At 46.9% G+C, this 24,387-nt stretch overlaps 2 protein-coding genes and 1 non-coding gene across 4 annotated transcripts; 1 reads left to right on the top strand and 2 right to left on the bottom strand.

Annotated features, from left to right (window-relative positions):
• The first annotated feature begins 7,518 nt into the window (after window positions 1–7,518).
• On the top strand, window positions 7,519–7,627 carry LOC120646615. The gene has a single exon (XR_005664516.1). It is a non-coding gene; the product is annotated as a small nucleolar RNA R71 (small nucleolar RNA).
• A 5,422-nt stretch (window positions 7,628–13,049) lies between these two features.
• On the bottom strand, window positions 13,050–15,611 carry LOC120645209 (probable E3 ubiquitin-protein ligase ARI7). The gene is made up of 2 exons (XM_039921986.1): window positions 15,238–15,611; window positions 13,050–15,074 (listed from the first exon to the last, which is right to left on the bottom strand). The coding sequence occupies exon 2, from the start codon at window positions 15,033–15,035 to the stop codon at window positions 13,272–13,274; it is 1,764 nt and encodes a 587-aa protein (XP_039777920.1). The 5' UTR covers window positions 15,036–15,074; window positions 15,238–15,611; the 3' UTR covers window positions 13,050–13,271.
• A 2,683-nt stretch (window positions 15,612–18,294) lies between these two features.
• Window positions 18,295–21,782, bottom strand: LOC120645208 (probable E3 ubiquitin-protein ligase ARI5). 2 transcript variants are annotated; one of them, XM_039921984.1, is made up of 2 exons: window positions 20,882–21,782; window positions 18,295–20,444 (listed from the first exon to the last, which is right to left on the bottom strand). In XM_039921984.1, exon 2 carries the CDS (start codon window positions 20,383–20,385, stop codon window positions 18,652–18,654), a length of 1,734 nt encoding a protein of 577 aa, XP_039777918.1. In that variant the 5' UTR covers window positions 20,386–20,444; window positions 20,882–21,782; the 3' UTR covers window positions 18,295–18,651. The 2 variants fall into 2 exon arrangements, with proteins under 2 accessions (XP_039777918.1, XP_039777919.1); XM_039921985.1 differs by lacking the exon at window positions 20,882–21,782 and adding an exon at window positions 20,540–20,875.
• Window positions 21,783–24,387: the final 2,605 nt, after the last annotated feature.

Raw genomic sequence — 24,387 nt, 5'->3', positions numbered from 1 at the left:
TCTTCCCCAAGATCCCTTCCTGTGGGGGAAATCCCATCCCCGGCGGAGCACGTAGGGGGTACTAGTAATACCAGGCCCCCTCTGATGAGGCCATCTCAACCAACCATGCACCGTACCATGTAAATTAAGCACATGATGTGGAAGATGTCACCCAAGCAAGAGAATAAGTGAACATTGGACCAATTACACGTAGCCGAGCTAAGAAACTACAACAAGAGGTGAACGCGCTAATTTATGAAATTCATTTTAATATTAATGAGAATTATATATTGCCTAAGTCGTGCACGTTGGTATTGCTCAGGTTCACCATGGAGGATAAAGGACCACACTCGAACTCGACCAGTCCTGTAGAACAGTCTGAAAGAAGCAGTCATAACTTTTGATTCCCAAAAGCTATAATGATCAATGAGGACATTTTGGAAATCTTATCAAGTCTACTTTCCAATAAAATTTATGCCGAGTACTTTTCATTATCCATTAATGAGATCTGAGTACTTTGGTGAAGACTGGTCAGAAGGTCAACAGTCTGCCGGATGTTCAACTTCTCATACAAAACTGTACCAATCTACAATGTTTCATCGTGCAACCTATACATGGTTGGAAAGATAAATAAGTCTAGTTTCCAACACAACAAACCTCATATCATTTGGACTTTCCAGTAAAGAGTTATGACCGAGTTAGTGGGCACTACACAGAAGGCCAACAGCCAGGCGAGGCTCCACGGGATTCCAGTTTGTGGTGACTTTTGAGTTACCATAACTCCAGAAACTCTAAGGTCCATTCACACCCAATTGAGCAAGTGTGCAAGATTTCTAAGGCCAACTCAATTTTGGTCAAGCTACTAACTCAAGAATCACTCTTAATAGTATGGTCAAGAACTGAAAACTATAAACCCTAACTAAATCAAGTGTCCTTCATCTCCTTGTGATATTTGAGACTATAAAGGTCCTTAATCTTTGAAAAAAGAGTCCTTGACGCGCATGATTGTTTCGAATTGAGGGGTCTTCTTTCACATTTCACATTTCATATGTACACAGCACACATCCACACTCCAAAAGGAAGGAATAAAGGAGAGAAACTATAAAACAAAGAACTACTCTATCCTACGTCAAGTCAGCTGGAGCTTAGGCTAGGTTAGGTGTCCTAGTGCTTCTATCCAAAGCTGGGGTCATGTTAGATCATGGTTAGGACTGCAGGTGCCAGGAAAATGGGATAGCAGGGAGAAGGTCCCGCACCGGAGTATATCCAGTCCCGTTACCTCTTTGCATGAACTCCTACACCGAGCCCGAACATCGGGGAGTACACTAAACGCAACACCACTGTTACGCCGGGTGGAAAGGGCTGTCACCACCTGCCGTCTACCCCAGTCACACCGTGGAGCATGGTCATCTCCGAAGGATCCCACATACCCGAGCACCACGCTCGTGTATGAGGTCACTACTCTGGTGCCCCAGGTCTCCCACCCTTCGGATGAACGAGTAAAACACTAGAGCAAGCCCGAAAGCACAATGAGCCTCTATCCGTACCCGGATCATCTGGCCTAACCAAGACCGTAGCATAACTTATGAACGATCTAAGTATGGATTGATAAGCTATCAAGATAGTAAAGCAACCATGGCAGAACTCTATATTATGAATAGAAGTCTGACAAGTCGGATACAAAGCCATACCAGGAGCCAAGGATTGCTCAACGACCCCGAGGATGACTTGCTCGCTAAAGAGAACTAGCCTAGCTCCACTACCTAGCTAAGAGAGCAAGAGAGAGGAGAGCCTTCTTGGAGACAATGGAATGAAGTGTGTGTGTGTGTGTGTGTTGAGGGGGGTGGAGAGAGGCCCTATTTATAGCTCTAGAGGTCGGTTTCCTGTGAACGCACATATGGAAGGTGACCAGGTGCCTTGGCAGCTACTCCTCCTCGAAGTACACTTGGACGGGAACCAGGCCAGGTTCGGCCAACCCCACCTAGGAGCCCCTTGGCCTGATCCTTTGCTGAGTGGTTGATTCGTTGGATCTTATCCTTATCCTCTAGTGCATTTTGTGTGGAGGCCCCGTTTCCTCTGACATGTGGGCCCTCTTTGTAAGGGTGTGATGCCGGATGAGATATTCTGCGTAGTTGTATGGCGTCTGCTGCGTGTTTTCGTCTTATTCCGCTCCTGCTCATCTGAAATGTACAAAACTCAAAAACAACTGTGGAGCGAGGTTAGTGATACAAATATGTGAGTAAGGCATGTGGTTTTCTTTTATTATTGAGTATAGTTGATGGGTGAAAATGGCACTTAAGCACCGTCAACAACTCCCCCAAGCTAGCCCTTTGCTCGTCCCGAGCAAAGTTTTAGACTTATGTTGTTGATCAGGAGTTGCTACAATGTCTCATTCCTGACTTATGCCCAAGGCACAACCGAGTGTTCTTACCTTTATTCTGAATAAGTTTGCCTTGTTCGCACCTTTTTACCCTACTCCTGTGGGGCTTATAGCATCATCCTCATCTTTGGCGGTTGTAGGTTAGAACAGCTTGTAGAGTACCACTTACCACTCCTTTGTTCAACCGTCAATCTGGAAGTTTTATAAAGTTTTTGAAAAGAAATTTGTAAGTTCCTCGAGTGATCTCTCGGATCGCTCAAATGTAATTCATTCCTTACCAAGGCGTTTTTTTATGCGCCTTTCTTTTTCCATCCTACTTCTAATGGGTTCTTTTTGGTGGATCTGTAGGTATGGAGGATATGATGGCAACTTTGCTTCTCATATTTTGCTAAGTCAAAGACCGGATCCAAAGGAGAAACAAGTCATAAGGCTTGATCAAGATGTGCAAGTATGTGGATATTTTTGGTGGATGATGGATGAGAACTCCTTTATATGAATTCTCTTTCCCTTGTAATGTTTTTGGTATGGGCTATATTTTCTTTTTCTCTCCCTCTTTTTTTTTGACACACCTTGTGGGTGTGTGGCATACCTTCTTTGGGTATGCATCTTTTCTCTCTTTTTTTGACATGCCTGGTGGGAATGTGGCATACCTTCTTTGGGTATGCATCTTTTATTTCTTTTTATATAGCCCATACATTATGATGATAACTTTGGAGAGAGATAAATATGGCACATCTTGGAGTTTTATTTGTGGATGGATGGGGGATGTACTTGCTATCTTTCAGGTGTAGAAGTATAGCATGTGAGTGGACGTGCACGTGATCTTGATCATGGGCGTATGAAGTGATTCTCTCAAAGAATCACAACAATTTGACAAAGCCCAATGAGAGGACAAGTTGCATATATGGAAAGGTTTTTTCAAACTTGTAACTCATTTGGCTTTGGATGGGAATTGTATATCACCGAGAAACTTTATTTTATTATTGTATTTTTGAAAAGAAATACTCCGGGTATCAAGCATCATGTAGGAGAATATCATAGCAACTCTTTTCAGCGATATCATAACCCACAACAACCTAGATTCGAATTCTGCTTTTCACTACCCACAAGTTTCAAGCTTAAGGTTTGAACAATTTAGCCACCAAACTCAAAACTTAGGCAGAGCACAAGATTGTAACTAGGCATAAGAAAGGAACTAACAGAGCAACTATTCATCATCTCAACAAGGAAGAACTATACATGCTTACTACACATATTGGAAAGCAAGTAAATATTTTTGGGTTTTTTCTAAGTTTTGCAAGTTTTTATTTGGTTTTAGTTATGCAATTTTTTATGGATTTTCTAGTTTTGCAAATTTTTGTTTGGTTTCATGCAATGGTTTTGAAAGCGGTAAAGGATAAAGTTTGATACAAGATACCTCTCGTGGGGGTCCTCCCCCAAGCTAGCTTTAGGCACACTGCTGTTGGTTGGGGTTGAACCCAGCCCAATGGTAGTACGCCCTCTGCTCCTCCTGTATCTGCTGCTGACGCTGCTCCATGGTGTGGATCCTCCCGCCAGTGAATCGCTGCCAGTCTTGGGTCGACTGGATGTGCTGGCCTAACGACTCTTCGATGTTGGAGGCACGTACGTTCAGTTCTTCCATCTGCTGAGTCAGAGTAGCAAAACCTCTTGACGAAGCTGAACGTCTGGCGGTGATCGGAGGTCCACTAGAGCTGGAACTAGTGGACCGGCGCCCTGAGGCCTGCCGTGCCCACTCGGTGGAGCTGGCACTCTGCCATGACGAACCTCCAGCCTCATACTGCTGTGGTTGAGGCTGAGGTGGTTGCTGCATGAATTCCTCCCTTCTGGCCCTGCTTCTTGTAACCCTGCCAGGTAAAACAAAAGCACTATGCATGCGGCTTTCCTCTTGTGGGACAAGAGGCATGGTTAGCAAACAGCCGTTGTACAAATGATACCCCATATTTGGCAACGGAATCTCATTTGCATAACCAAGGGAGAAGAAAACCAAGGAATCATTTGGGCCTTTCTTGAGTGTGTGGCCTTACACCAAATAAGTCTCATCGATCAAAGCACGGGGATCCTCAATGAAGGGAACGAGGTTCCCGTCTAAGATTCCCATGTTTGATGCGATGCGGGTAACCAACAAAGTGCACTCAATAGGACCCGTCATCCTGAAATTTGTAAGCCATTGCTTAACCATCGCTTTCGCAGGGGAGACTCGGATCTTGTTGACCATGGCGAATAATATCATCAACTCATCGTTCTGCACTGGTCGTGGATCATCTCTTGGAAAGAGAGTGATAGCCACCCACTTGTGCATCAAATGAAGAGTCGGGTTTTGAATATCATTGCACCGAGGTGCAAATTTGCCATGAACAACTTGACCCGAAATCAAACCCCAAAACTCATGTCGATCAAAACCGCGGCAAGCTTTTTCAAGAGAAATTGGCAAGCGGGCATTAAAACCAAGGAGGTGACTGAAATTTCTCCAATTAAAATAGTGTTCAACTCCAAAAAGTCGGAAAGAAACACCGTCGTCCACCTCCCGAAGAGTGCAAAGAAACTGGATGGTGAGGAGACGAGAACCATTCTCCTCAACGGGCACAAAACCATCCCATCCAACTGCATGCCAAACACGAGCGAAGTCAATATCCATACCTATTTTCTCGAGGAGGTCCAGATCGAAGGCTCTGGTGTGACCAAAGCTTCGATGCTTGATCATGGCGTAGGCTTGACGCTCGCGGTCGTCTTGCAAGTCGAGGTACGGTGCATCATCTTCATCTATCTCCATGCCCTCGGCTTGCAGTTCTGCAGTTTGCTCCTCGAACTATTCTTCTTGTTCGTCTTGCTCATAATCCATTATAGTCGGTGTTGGTGCAGGTTCGGGGGAATGATGAGAGCCCGACTCGCCCTACGAACGGCACGAGCCCAACCTCGTCATCCTCTTGAGAGCTCCAGAAATTTTCCGCCCTGCACCTCTCATGCTTGCAACAAGAACGAACAAGAATGATCGAGAACAACTCGATTCGGGTTACGTTAGTGAAATGAAAATGAAACTCTTACCCAAAAGTTGTTCCTCCAAATATGTGATCAATCTTGCAGCAAAGAAATGAGAGAGAGAGTGTTCTTGCAATCAAACTTGAGTCAAAATCCAAAGAAAACCCGAGCAAGAATGTGTGAGAGGGAGTGAGAGTGGAGAGAGTGAGCATGAGAGCTCATCACCCCTCTCTCGGCCTCTATTTAAAGGAATTTGGGCGAGTGCACCCGAGGAAGAGCCAGGCACAATGGTCAGGTAGCCGTTGGAGAAGGTGGGGCCCATTAGCCGTTGGTCCTGGGTCGGCCGACCTGTGGGGTCGGCCGGCCCCAGGGTGGGTCCCCTGGTGCCCCCATTTGGCCAGATGCTTCCTCAACGGTTATGAACTTTGGAAATATGGTGCACGGCCAAAAGTTTGCTCGAAAAGATATCAAAATTATTTTTCCCAAAGGATTTTAAAACTCAGAAAATATTTTTGGTCTTTTTGTAAAAAGGGAAAAATACTAGAAAAAATTCCAGCATGCAGAAAATAATTTTGAAAATTTCAAACATGCAGTGGAGAAAAACAAATAAGGTGCAAAGCAAATATTGAAAAGCGGATGAAACAAACATGAGATAAATACCAATTTACCTTTGGCAAGGGCACGTCGTTTAAAGTCCGACGTGCACGACTTTTCTCCATCATTCTTACCATTCGTCGGCTCGTCCTGGAGAACTGGACGAGGCCAAACTCTCGGCCTTCCGCCACACCTTCTTTTCCTTCTTCTTTCTTTTAGGTGAGGAGGGTCATTGTTCTGGCTGGGGTTCTGGTGCACCCCAGAGTGCTTGCCCTTCACTATCTTGTTGGATCATGAAGCGCTGCTCTTCCTTTTTCTTGAACCTGAAAAACATATCCTCACTTCCGACACGAAAACGGATTTCTCCCTTTCCGACATCGATCCTTGCCTTGGCAGACCTTAGAAAAGGTCACCCAAGTACGAGATCGACTCCGAGGTCGCCCTCCATATCCATTACCACAAAGTCAGCAAGGACGAAGGAGTCTCATACTCGTACAAAAATGTGTTCGGCTATCCCTTCGGGATACCGAATGGTTGAATCTCCAAGCTGTACGAGCATAGTTGTTGGGGAAAGAGCAAAATATTCAAGTGCTTCATATATTACCTTAGGCATTATATTCACGCTTGCCCCTAGATCGCATAGGCATCACTCGAAGTGTCTGATGTAGATCGAGCAGCTGATCATGGGGACCCCTGGATCCTCTTGCACTGCTGCCACCATGCCATCCCAAATGTCGTTCCTTGGGGGATAGTACCTACCTGCATGGTTATTGCGTGGTGGCCTCCGGAACGAGTTACCCCGTCCGGTAGACACCATGCTGACATTTTCAATGGGAGACTCGGGTTGCCCCGGGATTTTCCCGCTCTCAACAGCAGGTAACGAAACAGCAATTTGTGCAAGCTGAGTTTCGATCATTTTGTTGAAACTTAACTGGTTTTTAAGAGTAGAAGACAAAGCTTCAAGCTTAACATTTAAACTTTCCAGGGATTTGTCATTGGCCAAAATCTTTTTATTTATATTTTTGTTGATTTTAACTTGGCCAAGAACAATTTCTCTCAAGGGAGGTTAGTTTGAATTGAAATTCGAATTATAAGAAGGATTGTAGTTATTACCTCCCTGAAAAGGTGGACGTGGCTGATTCCACCCTTGGCCTCCTTGTTGTGGATGGTACTCGTTGTTGTTGTTATTGAGGTAGGCGCAGTCTTCATGGGTTTCGGGGCAGTCGTTCCCCGAGTGTCCTTCATTACCACAGACTTCGCACGTGAAGTGCGAACCCATGGCCTAAACAGGAGCATGGATCGGTTGTTTGCTCCCTTCCTCCATCTTCTTGATTAGGAGGTCCAGCTTCACGGCAATCATATCCGTCTCTTTGACGGTATGCATGCCTTTTTTACGGGATTGGAGTCATTCATTGCTCCACCCCTGTTTGGAGACCATCTTCTCGACCAATTCTTTTGCTTTGGTGATAGTCAGGTCGAGGAAGGCTCCTCCAGCAGCAGCATCAATGTTGGCTCGAGATGTCATTGTGAGCCCATTGTAGAAGCTTTACAGGATGAGCCCCTCATCCATACCATGATGAGGACAGGCAAGGATGTATTCCTGCAGCCTCTCCCAAGCTTCTGGGATGGATTCCATCCCTGTCTGCTGGAAACTTGAAATTCTCCCGCGCGGGGCATTTGTTTTGCCCAGTGGGAAGAATTTTGCGAGGAACGCCTTGGAGCATTTGGCCCAAGTGTCGATGTCCTTTTCTTTATAAAACCACTATTTCGCCTTCCCCAGGAGGGAAAAGGGAAACAGACGAAGCTTGATAACGTCGGCGGCGACACCCCGTATGACAACGGTGTCGTAGAGCTCCAGAAAATTCTGCAAATATGCATTTGCGTCCTCGTTCGGCTTGCCACAGAATGGGCTAGCCTGCACCATGTTGATGAGGCTTGATTTGAGCTCGAAGTTCACATCCCCGACATTGATGTTGGGGCCAGTGGCCACATTGTCGGTGGAGGGGACGGAGAACTCGCGGAGAGTCTTTTCAGCCATAGTCTCAAGAACGAGTGGTGCTTCCGAAATGGGTTCCTGTGCTGGGAGGATAGCGAGAGGAGGAATGACGCGAGGTCGTGCCTTTCTCACGAGCCCCTCTGGATTGTCTGTGTAGTTTTCCGGCAGGGAGAAACCGGTCATACACTACCCCTATCTTCTTTCAAATCAAAAATAAAAGAAGACATAAAGTGACATTAGCTTGAAAGAGTAAAGACTATATCCTGAGTACAAGGTCTAAGTTAATATCAGCACAATATCTTTGTTCACATGCCATCCCCGGCAACGGCGCCAGAAATGCTTGTTGACATTTCTTAGCGCAATCACTAGGAATGGTTAATCCTTAGCAACAGCGCTAGAAATGCATGTTGGCAGTCCTTAGTGCAATCACTAGAAATGAGGGCGCCGAACCCATCCTAGCAACTGCATCCAAGGGGTGCCACTCTCGTGGTATAATCAATACGATTACAGATGGATCCGCAAACGCACGGATATACTGTTGTAGCATTTCACCCAGAGAGTAAGGGTATCATCATTTATTTGTGTCCCAAAAGATGGCAGCGGCAAAGGTATTGTACTCAACATTAACCATGACATTGTACCTCAAGTAATAGGCAATACTCTAACAGGGGTAAGTACAGATAAAGAATAAGCAAGGGTAATGTGACACAACACACATCCACACTCCAAGAGGAAGGAATAAAGAGGAGAAACTATAAAACAAAGAACTACTCTATCCTACGTCAAGTCAGGTGGAGCTTAGGCTAGGTTAGGTGTCCTAGTGCTTCTATCCAAAGCTGGGGTCATGTTAGATTATGGTTACGACTGCAGGTGCCAGGAAAATGAGATAGCAGGGAGAAGGTCCCGCACCGGAGTATATCCAGTTCCGTTACCTCTTTGCATGAACTCCTACACCGAGCCCGAACGTCGGGGAGTACGCTAAACGCAACACCGCTGTTACGCCGGGCAGACAGGGCTGTCACCACCTACCGTCTACCCCAGTCACACCGTGGAGCATGGTCATCTCCGAAGGATCCCACATACCCGAGCACCACGCTCGTGTATGAGGTCACTACTCTAGTGCCCCAGGTCTCCCACCCTTCGGATGAACGAGTAAAACACTAGAGCAAGCCCGAAAGCACAACGAACCTCTATCCCTACCCGGATCATCTGGCATAACCATGACCGTAGCATAACTTATGAACGATCTAAGCATGGATTGATAAACTATCAAGATAGTAAAGCAACCATGACAGAACTCTATATTATGAATAGAAGTCTGACAAGTCGGATACAAAGCCATACTAGGAGCCGAGGATTGCTCAACGACCCCGAGGACGACTTGCTCGCTAAAGAGAACTAGCCTAGCTCCACTACCTAGCTAAGAGAGCAAGAGAGAGAGGAGAGCCTTCTTGGAGAGAATGGAATGAAGAGTGTGTGTGTGTGTGTGTGTGTGTGTGTGTGTGTGTGTGTGTGTGTGTGTGTGTGTGTGTGTGTGTGTGTGTGTGTGTGTGTGTGTGTGTGTGTGTGTGTGTGTTGAGGGGGTGGAGAGAGGCCCTATTTATAGCTCTAGAGGTTGGTTCCCGCCAACGCAAATATGGAAGGTGATCAGGTGCCTTGGCAGCTACTCCTCCTCGAAGTGCACCTGGACAGGAACCAGGCCAGGTTCGGCCGACCTAGGGGGTCGGCCGACCCCACCTGGGTGCCCCTTGGCCTGATCCTTTGCTGAGTGGTTGATTAGTTGGATCTTATCCTTATCCTCTAGTGCATCTTGCGTGGAGGCCCCATTTCCTCTGACATATGGGCCCTCTTTGTAAGGGTGTGACGCCGGATGTGATATTCTGCGTAGTTGTATGGCGTCTACTGCGTGTTTTCGTCTTATTCCGCTTCTGCTCATCTGAAATGTACAAAACTCAAAAACAACTGTGGAGTGAGATTAGTGATACAAATATGTGAGTAAGGCATGTGGTTTTCCTTTATTATTGAGTATAGTTGACGGGTGAAAATGGCACTTAAGCACTGTCAACACCTATCTTCTCTGGATGCAAGCAGAAGTCAAGTCAACACACTATATAGCACCGGTTGAACCGACGGTCCCAAGCTAAGCTCCGGTGTAATAGATGTACTTTGTTCCAGAGAGCATGTTTGGTGGACCTCAACTCGCCTTCAGCACCGGTTAATCCGACGCTTCAGACACAACCATCGGTGCATTGGATGTACTATGTTCCAGAGAGCTTGTCTGAGTTGATAAGTGAACATTTTCTGCACCGGTTGAACCGATGCCACTTCGGAGCATGCACCGGTACAATGACGCAAGCCTGGATACTGTGTCAGAATCTCCAACTGCTACTATTTGGACACAGAGAGACTGGTTGAACCGACGCCATCAACTTCTAAACCGTTGGTTCTTCCGATGGTCACGATTTTTCTGCAGTGGACTTCTAACGGCTATGTGACCCTCTCCACTCTATATAAGGGCACCCCCTGGCTCATTTAAGCTGCCTTTTGATGCATTGAATACCCGAGGCCACCCTTGAGAAGTAAAGAGAGTGAGTTGAGCAATGAGATAAAGATCTAGAGCATTAATTGTGTTCCAACCTTGAAGATTTCAACCTTTGCAAGTATAGCAAGTGTGCTTGAGCTAGGACCAACTGAGTGTAGGTCAAGTGAAGGCTTATGAGCTTGTTACTCTTGGTGTTTGACGGCACCTAGACGGTCTTGGTGATCGGGAGGTTCTTGGTGAGCTCTTGGAGTTTGTGGGAGCCCCAAGACAAGAAGCTTGTACACATTGTGAAGCTCGCCGTTCCGGAGATGGAGAAGGAGCATTCTTATTGATCACTTGCTCTTTGGTGAAGCAAGGGAGTGATACTCTTGTGTGGGTGCTCCAACGTGGATTAGGGGGGGCGTCAACTCCTCGATACCACGGGAAAAAATCCAGTTGTCTCGTGTCTCTTGCATTTACTTCAAGCAATTAAATCCTTTTGTTCTTGCTCTTGCTCTTGATTGCTTGTAGTTTGACTAGTACAACTTACATGGTAGTGTGATCTCTTGTTTAGGACTTGATCTTGCTAGTGTGTCTTTGTCTAGACAAGATGATCATGATAGTGTGTTTACCTACCTAAGGACCCTTTGCTACTGTGCTTTAGTGAATAGGTTTCAAATTTGTAGATGGGGCAATACTAGTCTAGGTTAAGGACAAGTTAGAAATTTGAAAAAGTCCCAATTCAGCCCCTCCTTCTTAGGCCTCGATCCTTTCACTTAATAACAACCCTGAACGCATGAGCTCCTTCTTTAAAGGACTCAGTTTAAATTGTGTACTTTCCTCCTCTAGCGGATTCAACCCGATCAGCTTCTCTCATCAGATTCAGAGTTCGTTTGTTTTCCGCAGATCAATATAGTATGTTACACTGTATACAATGCAAATATCTATTTTTACATTGTACCAAACCTCTGTTTTTTTATGGAAGTCCTGAACCAAATGTCTTTTTTTGAAGAAAAAATTAAAAAAGTAAGTCCTGAACCAAATGTCATGCCTCATAAACCACAAGCATCCGATGACATTTCCAAATCTATTGAGTTTCAGTATCTCATTGTTAGCACAAGCATCAATATTACACTGTCAATTTTACATTGTACCAAAATGGCATCATTTTAAGCACATTTGACATCTGCATTTTGACATTGCACAAAATTTGTGCGTTCTGATAATTAGAGGGCATTGTCTGCCTGCACAACCGAGCTGATAATTCTCTTGGCTTCAGTATTGTCTCCCTGCACAAGCACTAACGCATCCCTCCCCTTCAGCCATCTGCTGCATCCTCCACGTTCGTGCATTGAAAAAAAATAAAAGATGAATAAAAGCGAGAAAATTAGTTCTAAAAAATAAAAGAGAGAAAATGGCATGGAAGTCACTGTGACATTGATATAAGTGACAATTTTGAGAAGCCACATGCTGCAGCGGTAAAAATCCGTATTTCTCACGCTGATAATGTATTCATATAATTGTTGCACCATTTAAACTACTCAAAATTGAATAATAATGTGACTTGAGCAAAAGAGCTAATACGGACGGTTCAATTATAACCCAGTAGTTCACACCTCAGTCACCTAACAAAAAAGTGAAATTTTTGCCATAAGCCTATTGTAATATGTAAAACTTAACAAAAATATCAAAAACAAAATTTTAGCATATATAATAGTTTGGAGTGTGAAATCATAATATATAACTCACTCGCTTTACTATCTCATACAACTCAGGGATTACTTTGTGATTTCCACACTAATAATCACTTTGTACTATGAATGTGCTTTTAATATTTTTTCTAGTTCTATAGATCACAATATGTTTATAGTAAAATTTTCATTTTTTATGTGTTTTCTATTTTTCTCAACTTAAATGTATTTTTGGAAGAAGTTGGAAAATTATTTGTAGGGGCATGTGGGGGCCTCAACCGCCCTACAAAGAATTTCCCAATTTATTCTAAAAATTAATTTGATTCATAGAAAATATCAGGATACTCCGGATATATGTCCGGATACTTCGGACATATGTTCCGATGTCCGATCGAGTACCCGGATACTCTGAGTATATGTCCGGAGTATCCAGACTTATACCTGGAGTATCCGAGTCGGGAGGAGGAAGAAGGTGCCCAAATTTTTGTAGATATTTTTCGGGGCGGGTAGGGGATGTCGGGATGAACCGCCCCCTACAAAGTTCAGTTTTAAGGGTGGCTCACCCCACCCACCCCTAAAAATGGCACCCATTTGTAGGGGCGGCTGAGGAGGTGAACCGCCCCTACAAATAGATTTTCAGGGGCGGCTCATATGCTACAATAATTGCGCCCATTTGTAGGAATATGTGATTTTGATTTGCCCTTTAAAAAAAGTTGGGGCGTGACTACAAATCGTTTTTTAGTAGTGCATACAAAGAGACACCATGATACAGAAAGCTTAAATCTTGACACCAGTCTCAAACAAATTTAAATTCCCAACTTAAACTTAGAGAGGTGCATAGGAGATGTTTTCACCATGTCCAGAATCACACACAAGAACACAGAACCCAAATAAAGCAAAACTGAAGCAATATATACCATTAAGTCCTGAGGAAGACAATTGATCTGATGAAGGAAATATTGTCCATGTCCAAAATAACAAGCGGACGGAATCCAAATTAAAGTCCAAACAAATGTAGAACTGTACCACATGAATCAAGTCCTGACGAATTAGCGCGATTAACAAGCAATCTAATGAGGAGCAAAAATAAACCGAATCCATTCCGATGCCCATCTACTTCTTCACTGAGTTGAACTCGGGCATGTCGGCCTCGAACGCTTTGACGAGGTTCCCGAAGTAGTGCCTCGTCGCGCTGGTGAGGTCCTCGAGCTTCTTCTTGTACGCCCTGTACATCTCGTTCATGGCGTCGGCTCGCCGGTCCTCGGCGGCGCCGGCGTCGAACTTCCTCCTCTCCAGCTCGGCGCACGAGTGCAGGCTCTCCAGCCTCGAGTTGGCGTCGTCCTGCAGGTGGTCGAACAGGCGGCGCTTGGCCGCGTCGCGCACCGGGTCAAGGAAGTAGCCGTACGCGTACACCCACCGCATCACCCGCCGGCTGTCGGCGACCAGCTCGTACGCCCGGGTCAGGAACCCGAGGTCCGCCGCCGGGACCTCCAGCGCGGCGGCCATCCTCTCCAGCCCCGACAGCCTCAGCTCGTCCATGTCCTCGAGCGCCTTGCGCAGCGAGCCCCGGTTCGCCGCCCACCGCTCGTAGTGGTACAGGTACCTGTCCAGCGACGCCTTGGCCTGCCGCCGCCGCAGCACCTCCTCCTGCCAGGCGGCCGCCTTGCCCTGGCCCCCGCCGCCGGACTTCTCGCCGCCGCCGGGCTCCCGCGGCTGCACCTCGTACTCGTAGCGCGAGCACTTGCGGTGGCCATCCCAGGGGTCGGAGCAGAGCCAGCAGAACTGGTGGCCGCAGGGGGCGCTGCAGGTCATGTGGTTGCAGCCCTGGTTCTTCTCGATCGGCCGCCGGCATTTGGGGCAGTGCTTGGTGTTGGCCAGCACCCAGTTCGTCGTCTCCGAGTCCGACCTGTTCTTGGCCAGCCACGCGCGCACCGTGTCGCACGACACCGGCCGGTGAGCCTCCTCGCCGCAGGCCCAGCAAAAACCGTGGCGGCAGTCGCAGAAAACGTCCCGGGCGCCGGCGGCGCCGCCGGCGAGTTCCACGGCGCGGGTACAGCCGGAGGCAGGGCACCACTTGACGACGCCGCCGCTGCTCTCCTCCACGTACGACCGGAGCGCGAACCGGGCGTAGCGGTCCCTGTCCGCGGCGTCGGCGGCCGCGGCGACGAGGTCCTGGACGACGGCCGCCGGGCAGGCCGGGTCCGGGCACCGCAGCGACAGGCACCGCGGGCCGTCACCCACGGCGGCGTGGATGTACCCGCGCCAGCACTCGTCGCAGTAGTAGTGGGCGCACCCCGCGGATCGCGTCTTGCCGGCGCCGAATCCGCCGAAGCATATGCCGCATACGAGGTCCCGGCGGCTGAGCGCCATGGGCACGGGGACGCCGTCCGCCGGCAGCAGGCCGACGGCGTCGCGGACGTGCCGGTCGTCGGAGAACCACTCGTCCTTCACCCGGCTGGTTCTCCACTTGAAGTGCCGGAGCAGGACGGCGGCGAGGCTGGATGGGATCGAGAGCACCTCGGCGACATCCGCGGCGGCGTCCTGTTGCCGTTTGAGGATATCGTCTTCGGTTAGAACGGTGTACCCCTTGTTGGGTGCGGCGGCGGCCGGCAACTCGTCGGCCTTCGGTTCTTCCTCCTCCAGATACCCTTCGGAATCGTCGCTGTAGTCGTACATGTCATCCTCGCCGGTGCAGTCCCCGTCGTCGTCATCGCCGGAGCCGTCGCAACCACCGCCGTTGCCGGCATCTGGATAATCGCCAGCGGGAACTCGGCATCTCTCGTGGCGGCTGATCTCCTTGTCTTCATCGCCTGCGGATCCACAGCGCCTCTTGTTGCGGCGGCCGTAGCCATCGTCGCTGCCGTCGCCTCTTGCCATGCGGCGCGGTGGCGGTAGTATCGGGCAGCGAACTCGATCCTGGCGGCGGTTTATTAATTAGATACCACTCCTTATATGAATCAGATTTTCTACGTATATGAATCGGATTTTCTACGTAACAAACTCTGAAAATCGTTGATTTTCTTTGGAAGAAATCCTATTTACACAGATTCATGGGGGAGAGATCTGCCAATTTCCTCACCTCACGAATTTTGTGGCAAGATTTATACAGGACTGCTTCTTAAGGTTAGGGTTCGCGGAGGGCGGGGAAACGGGCTAAGCGGAAGATCTGATGGCAGGGAAGCTCGCTAGCCTAGTAATGGTGATAGGCGGCGGCGCGGTTCGACGGGGATACTGGTAGATGCCGGCGGTTGGATGGGGATAGCGGCGTTGGCGTTTGCGGTTGGACTGTTTAGGGTTGGCGGCGAAAGCGCGGAGATAGTGACTCCGACAGCGGTGGCACCACTAGAGCTGGGAGGGATTTCGACGGTGATGGGATAGCATGGAGGAATGAGCACAAGGATAGGAAGAGGAGGTGGAGGAAGGGTCGAGAGAGGCAAGATAAGTGGGATGACGGCGGCGGGAGGGGGGTGGAATGAAGGAAAGGTTATAGGATTGTAAGATTATATATGTTGGGATGAGTTCACATGAGCCGTCGGATGGAGAATCTAATCAATTAAATATATTTGAGAATAAATATATTTTCTATGAAGAGATTAACATTTTTCTAATAACTGGTACATGTTTTATCAGATGTTTATTCTTTCATACCATCACCTGAAATCTCCGGACTTTGCAATTGATCCAACACGCGATAAATTCTTCACTTGTCTAGTGTGAATGCAGTGGTTGTTGATAGGAATTCGCATTCCGGTTTGCATTTTTTTCCAAATTAGATTAAACTTTGGTGGATATATTTGGATTTTCAAAATCTTATAAAGGATTTAATAGATCACTTATTGTGTATAGTACTACGAAAAGGTAATGTTTTCCCTTATTATTATTTACACGTACAGTACAAGGATCTGTTTGTATTAAAGGATTAAATTTTAAATCAAAAAATTTTAGTCCATTAGATGATCCAAATAGTAGGATCTCAACTAATTATTAAATCATTAGTTCTCCAAATTCATCTAATTCGTACTAAAAGTAACTAGGGTCATGTTTGGATCATCTAGGACTAAATTTACTCTAAACTTTAGGTGTGTAAAAACTAATGCATACCTCTTTGTATCCTAGGACTAGAAATTAGGTTGCGTACACATGGAAATACGCACATGTCTACTTTACCCTTATGTGCGGGCAGATAAGGCAGAGAAGGGCAAGGGGATACACCATCCATCCCACAAAGAATACAACTCTCGCTTTCCGAGGAGTCAAATAATTTCAAATTTGACCAAATTTATATAAAAAAAGTTCACTAACATCTATGTCTTCAAATAGATTTAATATAAAAATAAATTACATGATTAAGCTAATGATATTTATTTTGTAACATAAATGTTAATACTATTTTGTATAAATTTGATCAAACTTAAAAATATTTGATTTCTTGGAAAGCCAGAGTTGCATTCTTTTATGGATGGAGGGAGTAAGTTGGAAGGGGAAAGAGGGGTATTCTGGTCTTTTCATGGGTTACTGATTCCTTCAGGTTGCTTTTAGTTCAAATTAGGTAGGCTTTGAGGATTAATGGACTAAAGTTTAATTGGAGGTGGAAATATTTTTTAGTTAATCATTTAGTTCACATATTTGGATTAAGTAATGGACTAAACTTAGTCTTAAAAGTTTAGTCAATTTTGATCCAAAAGAAGCTTAAAACGAGCCAACCATCCGAGAAATGATAAGAGTACTACCTATCCACCTTATCCCACATATATACAAAAGGGAATGATAAAATGGACTTTATATTTCCCATCTACCTTTTAGTCCTAGGATCCAAATATGACAGACTAATTTTATAGTTCAGACTAAATTATACTAGGTGATCCAAACAGCACCTTGTACTACTTTTTATGTGGAACCGGCTTGCATAATGCAAAATGCCAAAAAAAAAAGGAACAGATGTTGTTTAAACTCCTAGTTTGCCATCAAACTTAGGCAATAGAGGGCATTCACTCTACTTAGTTAAATTGCTAGTGACCTTAATGAATTGCAAGTGAAACATATGAATTTCGAAACATATTTACATTTCTAAATGAATGTTTTAATCATGTTGATCTTATTAAAACCTATTTTTTGAGGGATAGAAAAGAATGAATGCACCAAATTTTAGTTGAATTTTTTTAAAAAAATAAAGATTGACATTGTTTATTACAGTTGTGTGTAAACGGACAATTTGCCCCTTGGATCTTGATCCAGTGGTCCAGATTGGAGTTTTCATAGTTTGCATACGAAGGTGGTTTGCATAGTATACATTGCCTTAGTATTATGATGCGGCATGAGAGCACCTACTAGCTAAGATTGTACGATTGTTCCCTCCTGACTAGAAAGTAGGTCGTCCAATATTTGTTTTTTTTTCAAAAAATCAAACACTTGTAGCAGATTGTTTTTTTCTATTTCTTAGATAGTCTTACCAAATTCACTACTTGCCATTTCTTTTTTTGCGAAATAGTTTTTGGTATTTTGGCTTCAAGAACTAAAATTCACATTTTAAGATATTTTAGACATATTCATGATAATAAAAATGACGTAATCCATTGTTTACTCCCCCACTATGCTTGATTTCTTTTTGACACGCACTATCCTTAGTTAATCTGCATGTTGACGGAAATTTTTCCTTCCACCGAAAGTTAACCTTCCTCCGTTCATCAGTTCGACCCATTATGACAATGGGCCGATTTAGCCCAAGAATTTTTCTGTTTTTTCCTTTTCTTTTTCTCCATGATAGTACGCAAGGATTATTTAATACAAAATTTTGGAAAAATTATACTCTACGCTATACAGGCTTGGAACAACTTCCTTCTAAGCTAAGAGCAGCCTCTTGTAGTCAACTAGAACATTTTGATTTGCACACGAAACATTTTTAATAGCTTGCCTCATGGAACAATTCTGATACATATTTTTGGAATATTTTTCTTCTTATTTGGAACAAAGCATTTATTCGATCAGGATATTGAGGATCATTTCTTTTTTATAGTGGCTAGCTAGTTCAGTTATCTATGCTACTATATTATTGGAACATTGTTTTCTTTTTAGTTCCCTGCATTTTCTATCAGAAAAATTTTGGGTAATGACTTATCATGAGCTTGTCACTGTGGAATGAGATCCATGGAGGTGATAATATTGATAAAGAATCTGAAATACACACAAAAAACACACATCTCCGTTCCAAAACAATAAAGCAACCACAACAACAAAGTTAGTAGCGTACCACCACTATTGAAGGTCAGGAGTTTCCACAACAATGCCTTAAGCGAGGAAACGACGTTTGCAGAAGCCTCCAATAATAAGATGTGTGTGTAGGTAGAAGTTTTTGCAAAGCGCAATGCCAACAACTACAAGTACAAAAGCACAAGTAGTGGATCAAAAGCAAAGCGTGCACACACACTACTAATTAACGGAGTCTTGGTGGCGATAGATGTGATGAATGAACATGGAACCGGGATCCATCCATGCCCTACTTGGCCGGCTTCACCTCGCCCAGGTCGGTCTCGAACGCCTTGACGAGGTTCTCGAAGTAGCGCCGCGTCACCTCGGTGAGGTTCTCGAGCTTCTTCTTGTACCTCCTGTACCTCTCGGCGATCTCGGCCGGGGATGCGCCCATGGCGGCCGCGCAGAGCTCCTTCCTCTCCCCCTCGGCGCAGCCGTGGAGGCGCTCCAGCGACCGGTTGGCGTCGCCCTGGAGGTGGTCGAACAGGCCGCGCTTGGCGGCGTCGCGCACCGGGTCCAGGAAGTACCCGTACGCGTACGCCCACCGCAGCACCCGCCGGCAGCCGGCGACCTGCTCGTACGCCCTGGTCAGGAACCCGAGGTCCGCGGCCGAGGCGCGCACCGTGCCGGCCATCTTCCACAGCTCCGACCGCTCCAGCGCGGCCATGTCCCTGAGCACCTGCTCCAGCGACCTCTGGTTGGCCGCCCAGTGCTCGTAGTGGTACAGGTACCTGTCCAGCGACGCCCTGGCCTGCTCACGCCTCAGCTCCTCCGCGGGGGGCACGCCCTTGCCGGCGCCGGCGATGGCCTTGTCCGGCCGCCGCGGCCGGTAGGCGTCGCAGGTGGTGTGGCCGCGCCCCAGCGGCTCAAGGCAGATCCAGCAGAATTTGTGGCCGCAGGGGGCGCGACAGGTCATGTTGTTGCAGCCCTGGTTCTTCTCGATCGGCCGCCGGCACTTGGGGCAAGCCTTGGTGTTGGCCAGCACCCAGTTGGCCGACGCCGAGTCGGCGCTGTTCTTGGCCAGCCACGCGCGCACCGTGGCGCACGACACCGGCCGGTGCGCCTCCTCGCCGCAGGCCCAGCAGAAGCCGTGCCGGCAGTCGCAGAACACGTCCGTCGCGTCGCCGGCGCCAGCGCAGCCGAGGAACTCCACGGCGCGCGCGCAGCCGCGGCCCGGGCACCACCTGATGCCGCCGCCGCCGGCGCCGCGGCGCTCGTCCACATACGACCGGAGCGCGAACTGCGTGTACCGGGCCCTGTCCGCGCCGCCGGCCACCGCGTCGACGAGCTCCCGGACGACGGCCGCCGAGCAGGCCGGGTCCGGGCACCGGAGCGACAGGCACCGCGGGCCGTCCTCTACCGCCGCGCGGATGTACCCGCGCCAGCACTCGTCGCAGTAGAAGTGGGCGGCGCACGCCGCCGACCTCGTCTCTCCGGCGCTGAACGTGCCGAAGCATATGCTGCAGACGAGCTCCCGGCGGCTGAGCGCCATGGGCGCGGGGGCGCCGCCGTCCGCCGCCGGCAGGCCGACGGCGTCGCGGATGCGCCGGTCGTCGGAGAACCACTCCTCCTTGAGCCGCGTCTTCTCCCACCTGAAGTGCCGCAGCAGGGCGGCGGCGACGCCCGGCGGGACGGAGAGCACCTCGGCGACTTCCGCCGTGTCCTTGGCCTGCCGGTCGTGGAGATCATCCTCGCCGAGAACGACGTACCTCCTCTCGTCGCGCTGGATCGCCGAGGCGCCGACCTCCGCTTCCTCGTCGTCGTCGCTGTAGTAGTAGATCAAATCCTCGCCGGCGCAGTCGCCGTCGGCCTCGTCGCCGCTTATACTATAATCTCCCGTGCCGTCGTCGCCGGACTCCCCATCAGCGCCGGCAATCCGGCATCTTTTGTCGGGGCCGTCCTCGCCATCGCCGTCCTCGCAACCGCCGGCTCTTCGGCCTCGTTTGTAGCGGTCGCTCTCCTCGCCGTCGCCTGGGGCCATGCCGCCGGTAGCCCTGCCTGAGGGTTTGGGAGAAGCCTATGCGATCTGCTCTCGATCTCCTGAAATCAAGGAATGAGCTCTTGTCAAGGTCGTTAATTTCGGCGAAAACTGATCTGATTTTTCTAGCTACGGATTCTGCCATAATATTTTATACGAATTAAATTCCAGTTCATCCTGCACCCACGGCACCTGCAGCCAAGGATTGGTAAAGTACTACTAGTACTTGGATAATGATGGCATCGTTGATGCCTAAGACTATTGTTTGATTATTAGGATTAGATTAAAGAATGGTCTGCCTATAATATATAAAGTTCACTGAGTGCCAGTCAATTTCTATTAAGATTAAACAATGGCCCATATTAAAAACAAATTCTTAGCTTTTGTCCCACCTAATTGTGCGCTAGGCACATCAGTATATTTTATTTATAGCAGGAAATGAATAGCAGCAAGAGAAGAATAATTAAATAAAATAAAAGACAAGATAAAGATTGCTCACTGGGCCGTAGACCTGTACGCGAACCCACCAGCAAGCCGGCCTGCTTCCTCCTGGGCCTGCCCCAGTGCAGCTAACTGGGCCACGTGCGGGCCTGCCCCCGGGCTCGGCCCGCTGGGCTTGGTCTGGGTGGGCCGCTGCTGCACGTGCCGGCCCGGCCCGCTGCCCAGCGGTGGCTGGCTGCTCGCCGGAACCGGCGGCCGTGGCCTCGCTGCGGCGCAGCCGCCTGGCCGTGAGAGCTCCGCGCCCCGGTGTGCCTCGCGCCGCGCCGCCGCGAGCGGCTGCCCGCCCGCTCGGGAGTCGGGAGCTCCGCGAGCCTGCTGGCCGGATTCTCCTGGGCAGAGGCTCGCTCCCTCGCTCGAGCACAAGAGCAGAAGCGGAAGAGGGGAAGAGCGAGTTCGAAAACCGAGCCTTCAACTCCAAATTACTCGCTCAAATCTCAACGGTTTCGAACGAGATTTCAGGCATAGATCCGTGGCTACAGAACCCAACAGATCCAAGAAGAAATTCGCGAAACGATCAAGGATCCATCACGAATCGAGCGAAAAATCAGAACCTCTCGTAAGAACGTGTATTTGGGGAAAACTCGAAATCCGAGCCGATTCGTGAGAGATTTGAAGGGGGATTGAAGCGAAGTTGCTCACAAGGATCCTAGCAACGAAATCCCTCAAACGATTTCACAGATACGGGCCGAAATCATGATGACCAAAAATTCATCCAAAAATCACCCGAAAATCGTGAAAAAGAGAAAACGAACGGGATGCAAGAAATGAATACGAGTTTGTCCTTGGGATTACTTCAACAAGATGCACTCCTAGCAACATTCAAAGTTTGGATGGAAAAAGATCAAACAAAAAAACACTCCTCTCTCCCAAACCCTAACAAATAATCTCTCACCCTCTTGACAAATGTCTAAAATATCCTTATACGAACTTATAACCTTGAGGGTTAAAACTGTCCAATTTTTTATCAGAGCATCGGATGGATACACCGCCTTCATGATTTTTCTTCGTCTCGACGTAAGCTTCACGATGACGACACATGCTCTCAATCACCGACATACGGTCATACCGGACGCGTCCCTTATTTTATTTTAAGGCTTAAACCAACAAATATACTTGCACATGGTTTTGAGGCCCTAACAAACCGAACCATTCATCTCCACTTGATCACCACACGACTATGATGTCGACGCGTGTCCAGCCTCCACCAAGTGTCACGACGCCTTTAAATATTTTGCACTACGACCGCACGGGCAAACTATTTGAACTTGTCATCGCCTTCTTGCTTGATTCCATCTTCGTCACAAACATGTATTCTTACTCTTTCGTGCACCAGGTGGGTCGTCTATGACTCCACTGGACTCCTCGAGTCCCTTAATCCAAGTCTACTCACGTTCATCCTACACCGCCCTCAGTCCATTAGTATTAACCTTTCGCTTGACCTTCAGTGCATGTTGTCGACTGTCACGTCATATCGTAAACATGCACATCACGAGCCAAGAAATACATCATCCAACGCAGCGTTGTGAATCCCTCATCATCCAAGGATGACTGCCATTATTCCTCACGATATGAGGTTCTGGAACGATCAGATAGATAACTACACCAGCATCAGGCATATCTTGAGTGGTTATCACCGAAAAATTCATAATCTTCACCCTCTTTTATATACTTCCAACTAGTTTAGAAATGGTAAACTAAAAAAATCAACTCTAGGTAACTAAAAGTACGATGGGCTATTAAATGATCAATTCATGTGTTGAGCCTAGTTGCTTGGTTTCAGGATCACAGTGAACTAAACACCATAGATTGAAACACCTTCCCCTTAATGTTTCAAGGACTAATTGTTGGAATTTTACTCTGATGATATTCTAAAAATTCAGGATGCCATCCTACTCTATCAATCATTGCATCCCAACTAGCTGAAAGACTACCTTACACTACAAAAAATTTGTTGATCCATGACGATTAAATTTTGTCACAGATCACTAAAAAACCGTCATAAACCAGTATCTATGACGATCTCACATTACGTTATGTGTTGCGCGTCACAGATTACACCTCGTGACGTTTCTTAAATTCTCGTCATGAATTGCTTGATCCATGACATTTTGAAATCGTCATAAAATGTCCTCGGGTCCCCGAAGCCCAACCCAAGCCCATTTTCTATGACGAAAATAAACGTCACAAATAGTATAATTTTCGTCATAAATTCAATTGCCATGTCACACATTGATAATATGGAGTATGACGTGTCTATTGACACGGTGATGACATGGATGGCATTGATGACGTATAAATTGACGTGGACGATGACATGGCAATAACATGGAAAGTAGTGCGGACTTGACAAATGACGTGGCGATCGACGTGGCAAGTGATGTGCCTGGTGACATCAGCACCACAGCCCCATTTGTGGATGGGCCCAATTCTGCGTGGACTACTAAGTTGGGCCTAATTTCAACTCAACATTAATTACCAAAAAACAAGATTCAGCTTTATACACGAGCCATATAAAAAACAGCCCACAGAATCAATTTCAAAATTAGAATGTTATTACATCATACATCTCAAGTTTTCCAGCATCACATCACACATCAAACAAACAGATCACATAAGTTTTAATCCAGCATTAAGTTTTGCATTGAGCTCAGCTTGCTTCTTGTTCATCTCTCTTGATCCTCCCATGCTCTGTTTCCAACAAAAAAAAAGATTAAGAAGCATTCAGCTGGAATCTTCCAATAAATCCAAGATATGAAAAACATTGCTACAAGATCACTAATTAGAAAAGAGACTATATCAAGCTTGAATATTTTATGTAGATCTTGTTTTAACCACATTCACCTAAGACTTTAGAGATAATGCAATCACGACAGCTAGGATGGTAAAGTGGTTATCACAACTATCCATGGGGCTGAGTGAGAAAATACAGTGTATATATGAATCAGAATCATGGATTAGAGCATTAATGGTGTGCTTGCCATAATTCCCTGACTTATCCCACCAAAATAGCAAGTTGCTACAGCAAAATTTATTTGGTTCTTACAAAAGTTGAAGTTCTACCAAAAACTAAGAACAGCATTGCACCTGCACAGCAGAACTCAAAAAGATCAGAGTCACGGTACAAAAATGAGTAGATCAAAAGCGAGCTAGTTGTCAGGCAACATGAAACAAGCATTCTGCTAACATCTCAAATGCATGCCAGAGTACTAGCACAAGTGCAAAATGGAATTATTACCAGTATAGTTTTTCGATACTCGCCATAGAAAATGAGTTCTAGTAATTTATTTTAAACATGTAAACAGGAAGCACCAAAATAGCTACAACTACAGACCCAACAATTGACACATGACCACCAGAATAGCCTGGAGAAGATAATCATTCAATTAAAAACAAGCAATTTAAAGTAGACTCAAATTAGAACAGGTTACAGTAATAACTTTACATGAAGAAAGTTATTTTGACCAGATCATGTTACTTTGACAAATAAGCAAACAAGCATGATAT

This window comes from Panicum virgatum, chromosome 8K (genome assembly GCF_016808335.1).
Source record: "Panicum virgatum strain AP13 chromosome 8K, P.virgatum_v5, whole genome shotgun sequence".
Taxonomy (NCBI): domain Eukaryota; kingdom Viridiplantae; phylum Streptophyta; class Magnoliopsida; order Poales; family Poaceae; genus Panicum; species Panicum virgatum.
Note: the sequence above shows the minus strand (reverse complement) of the source record. Positions and strands in the feature narration are given on the sequence as shown.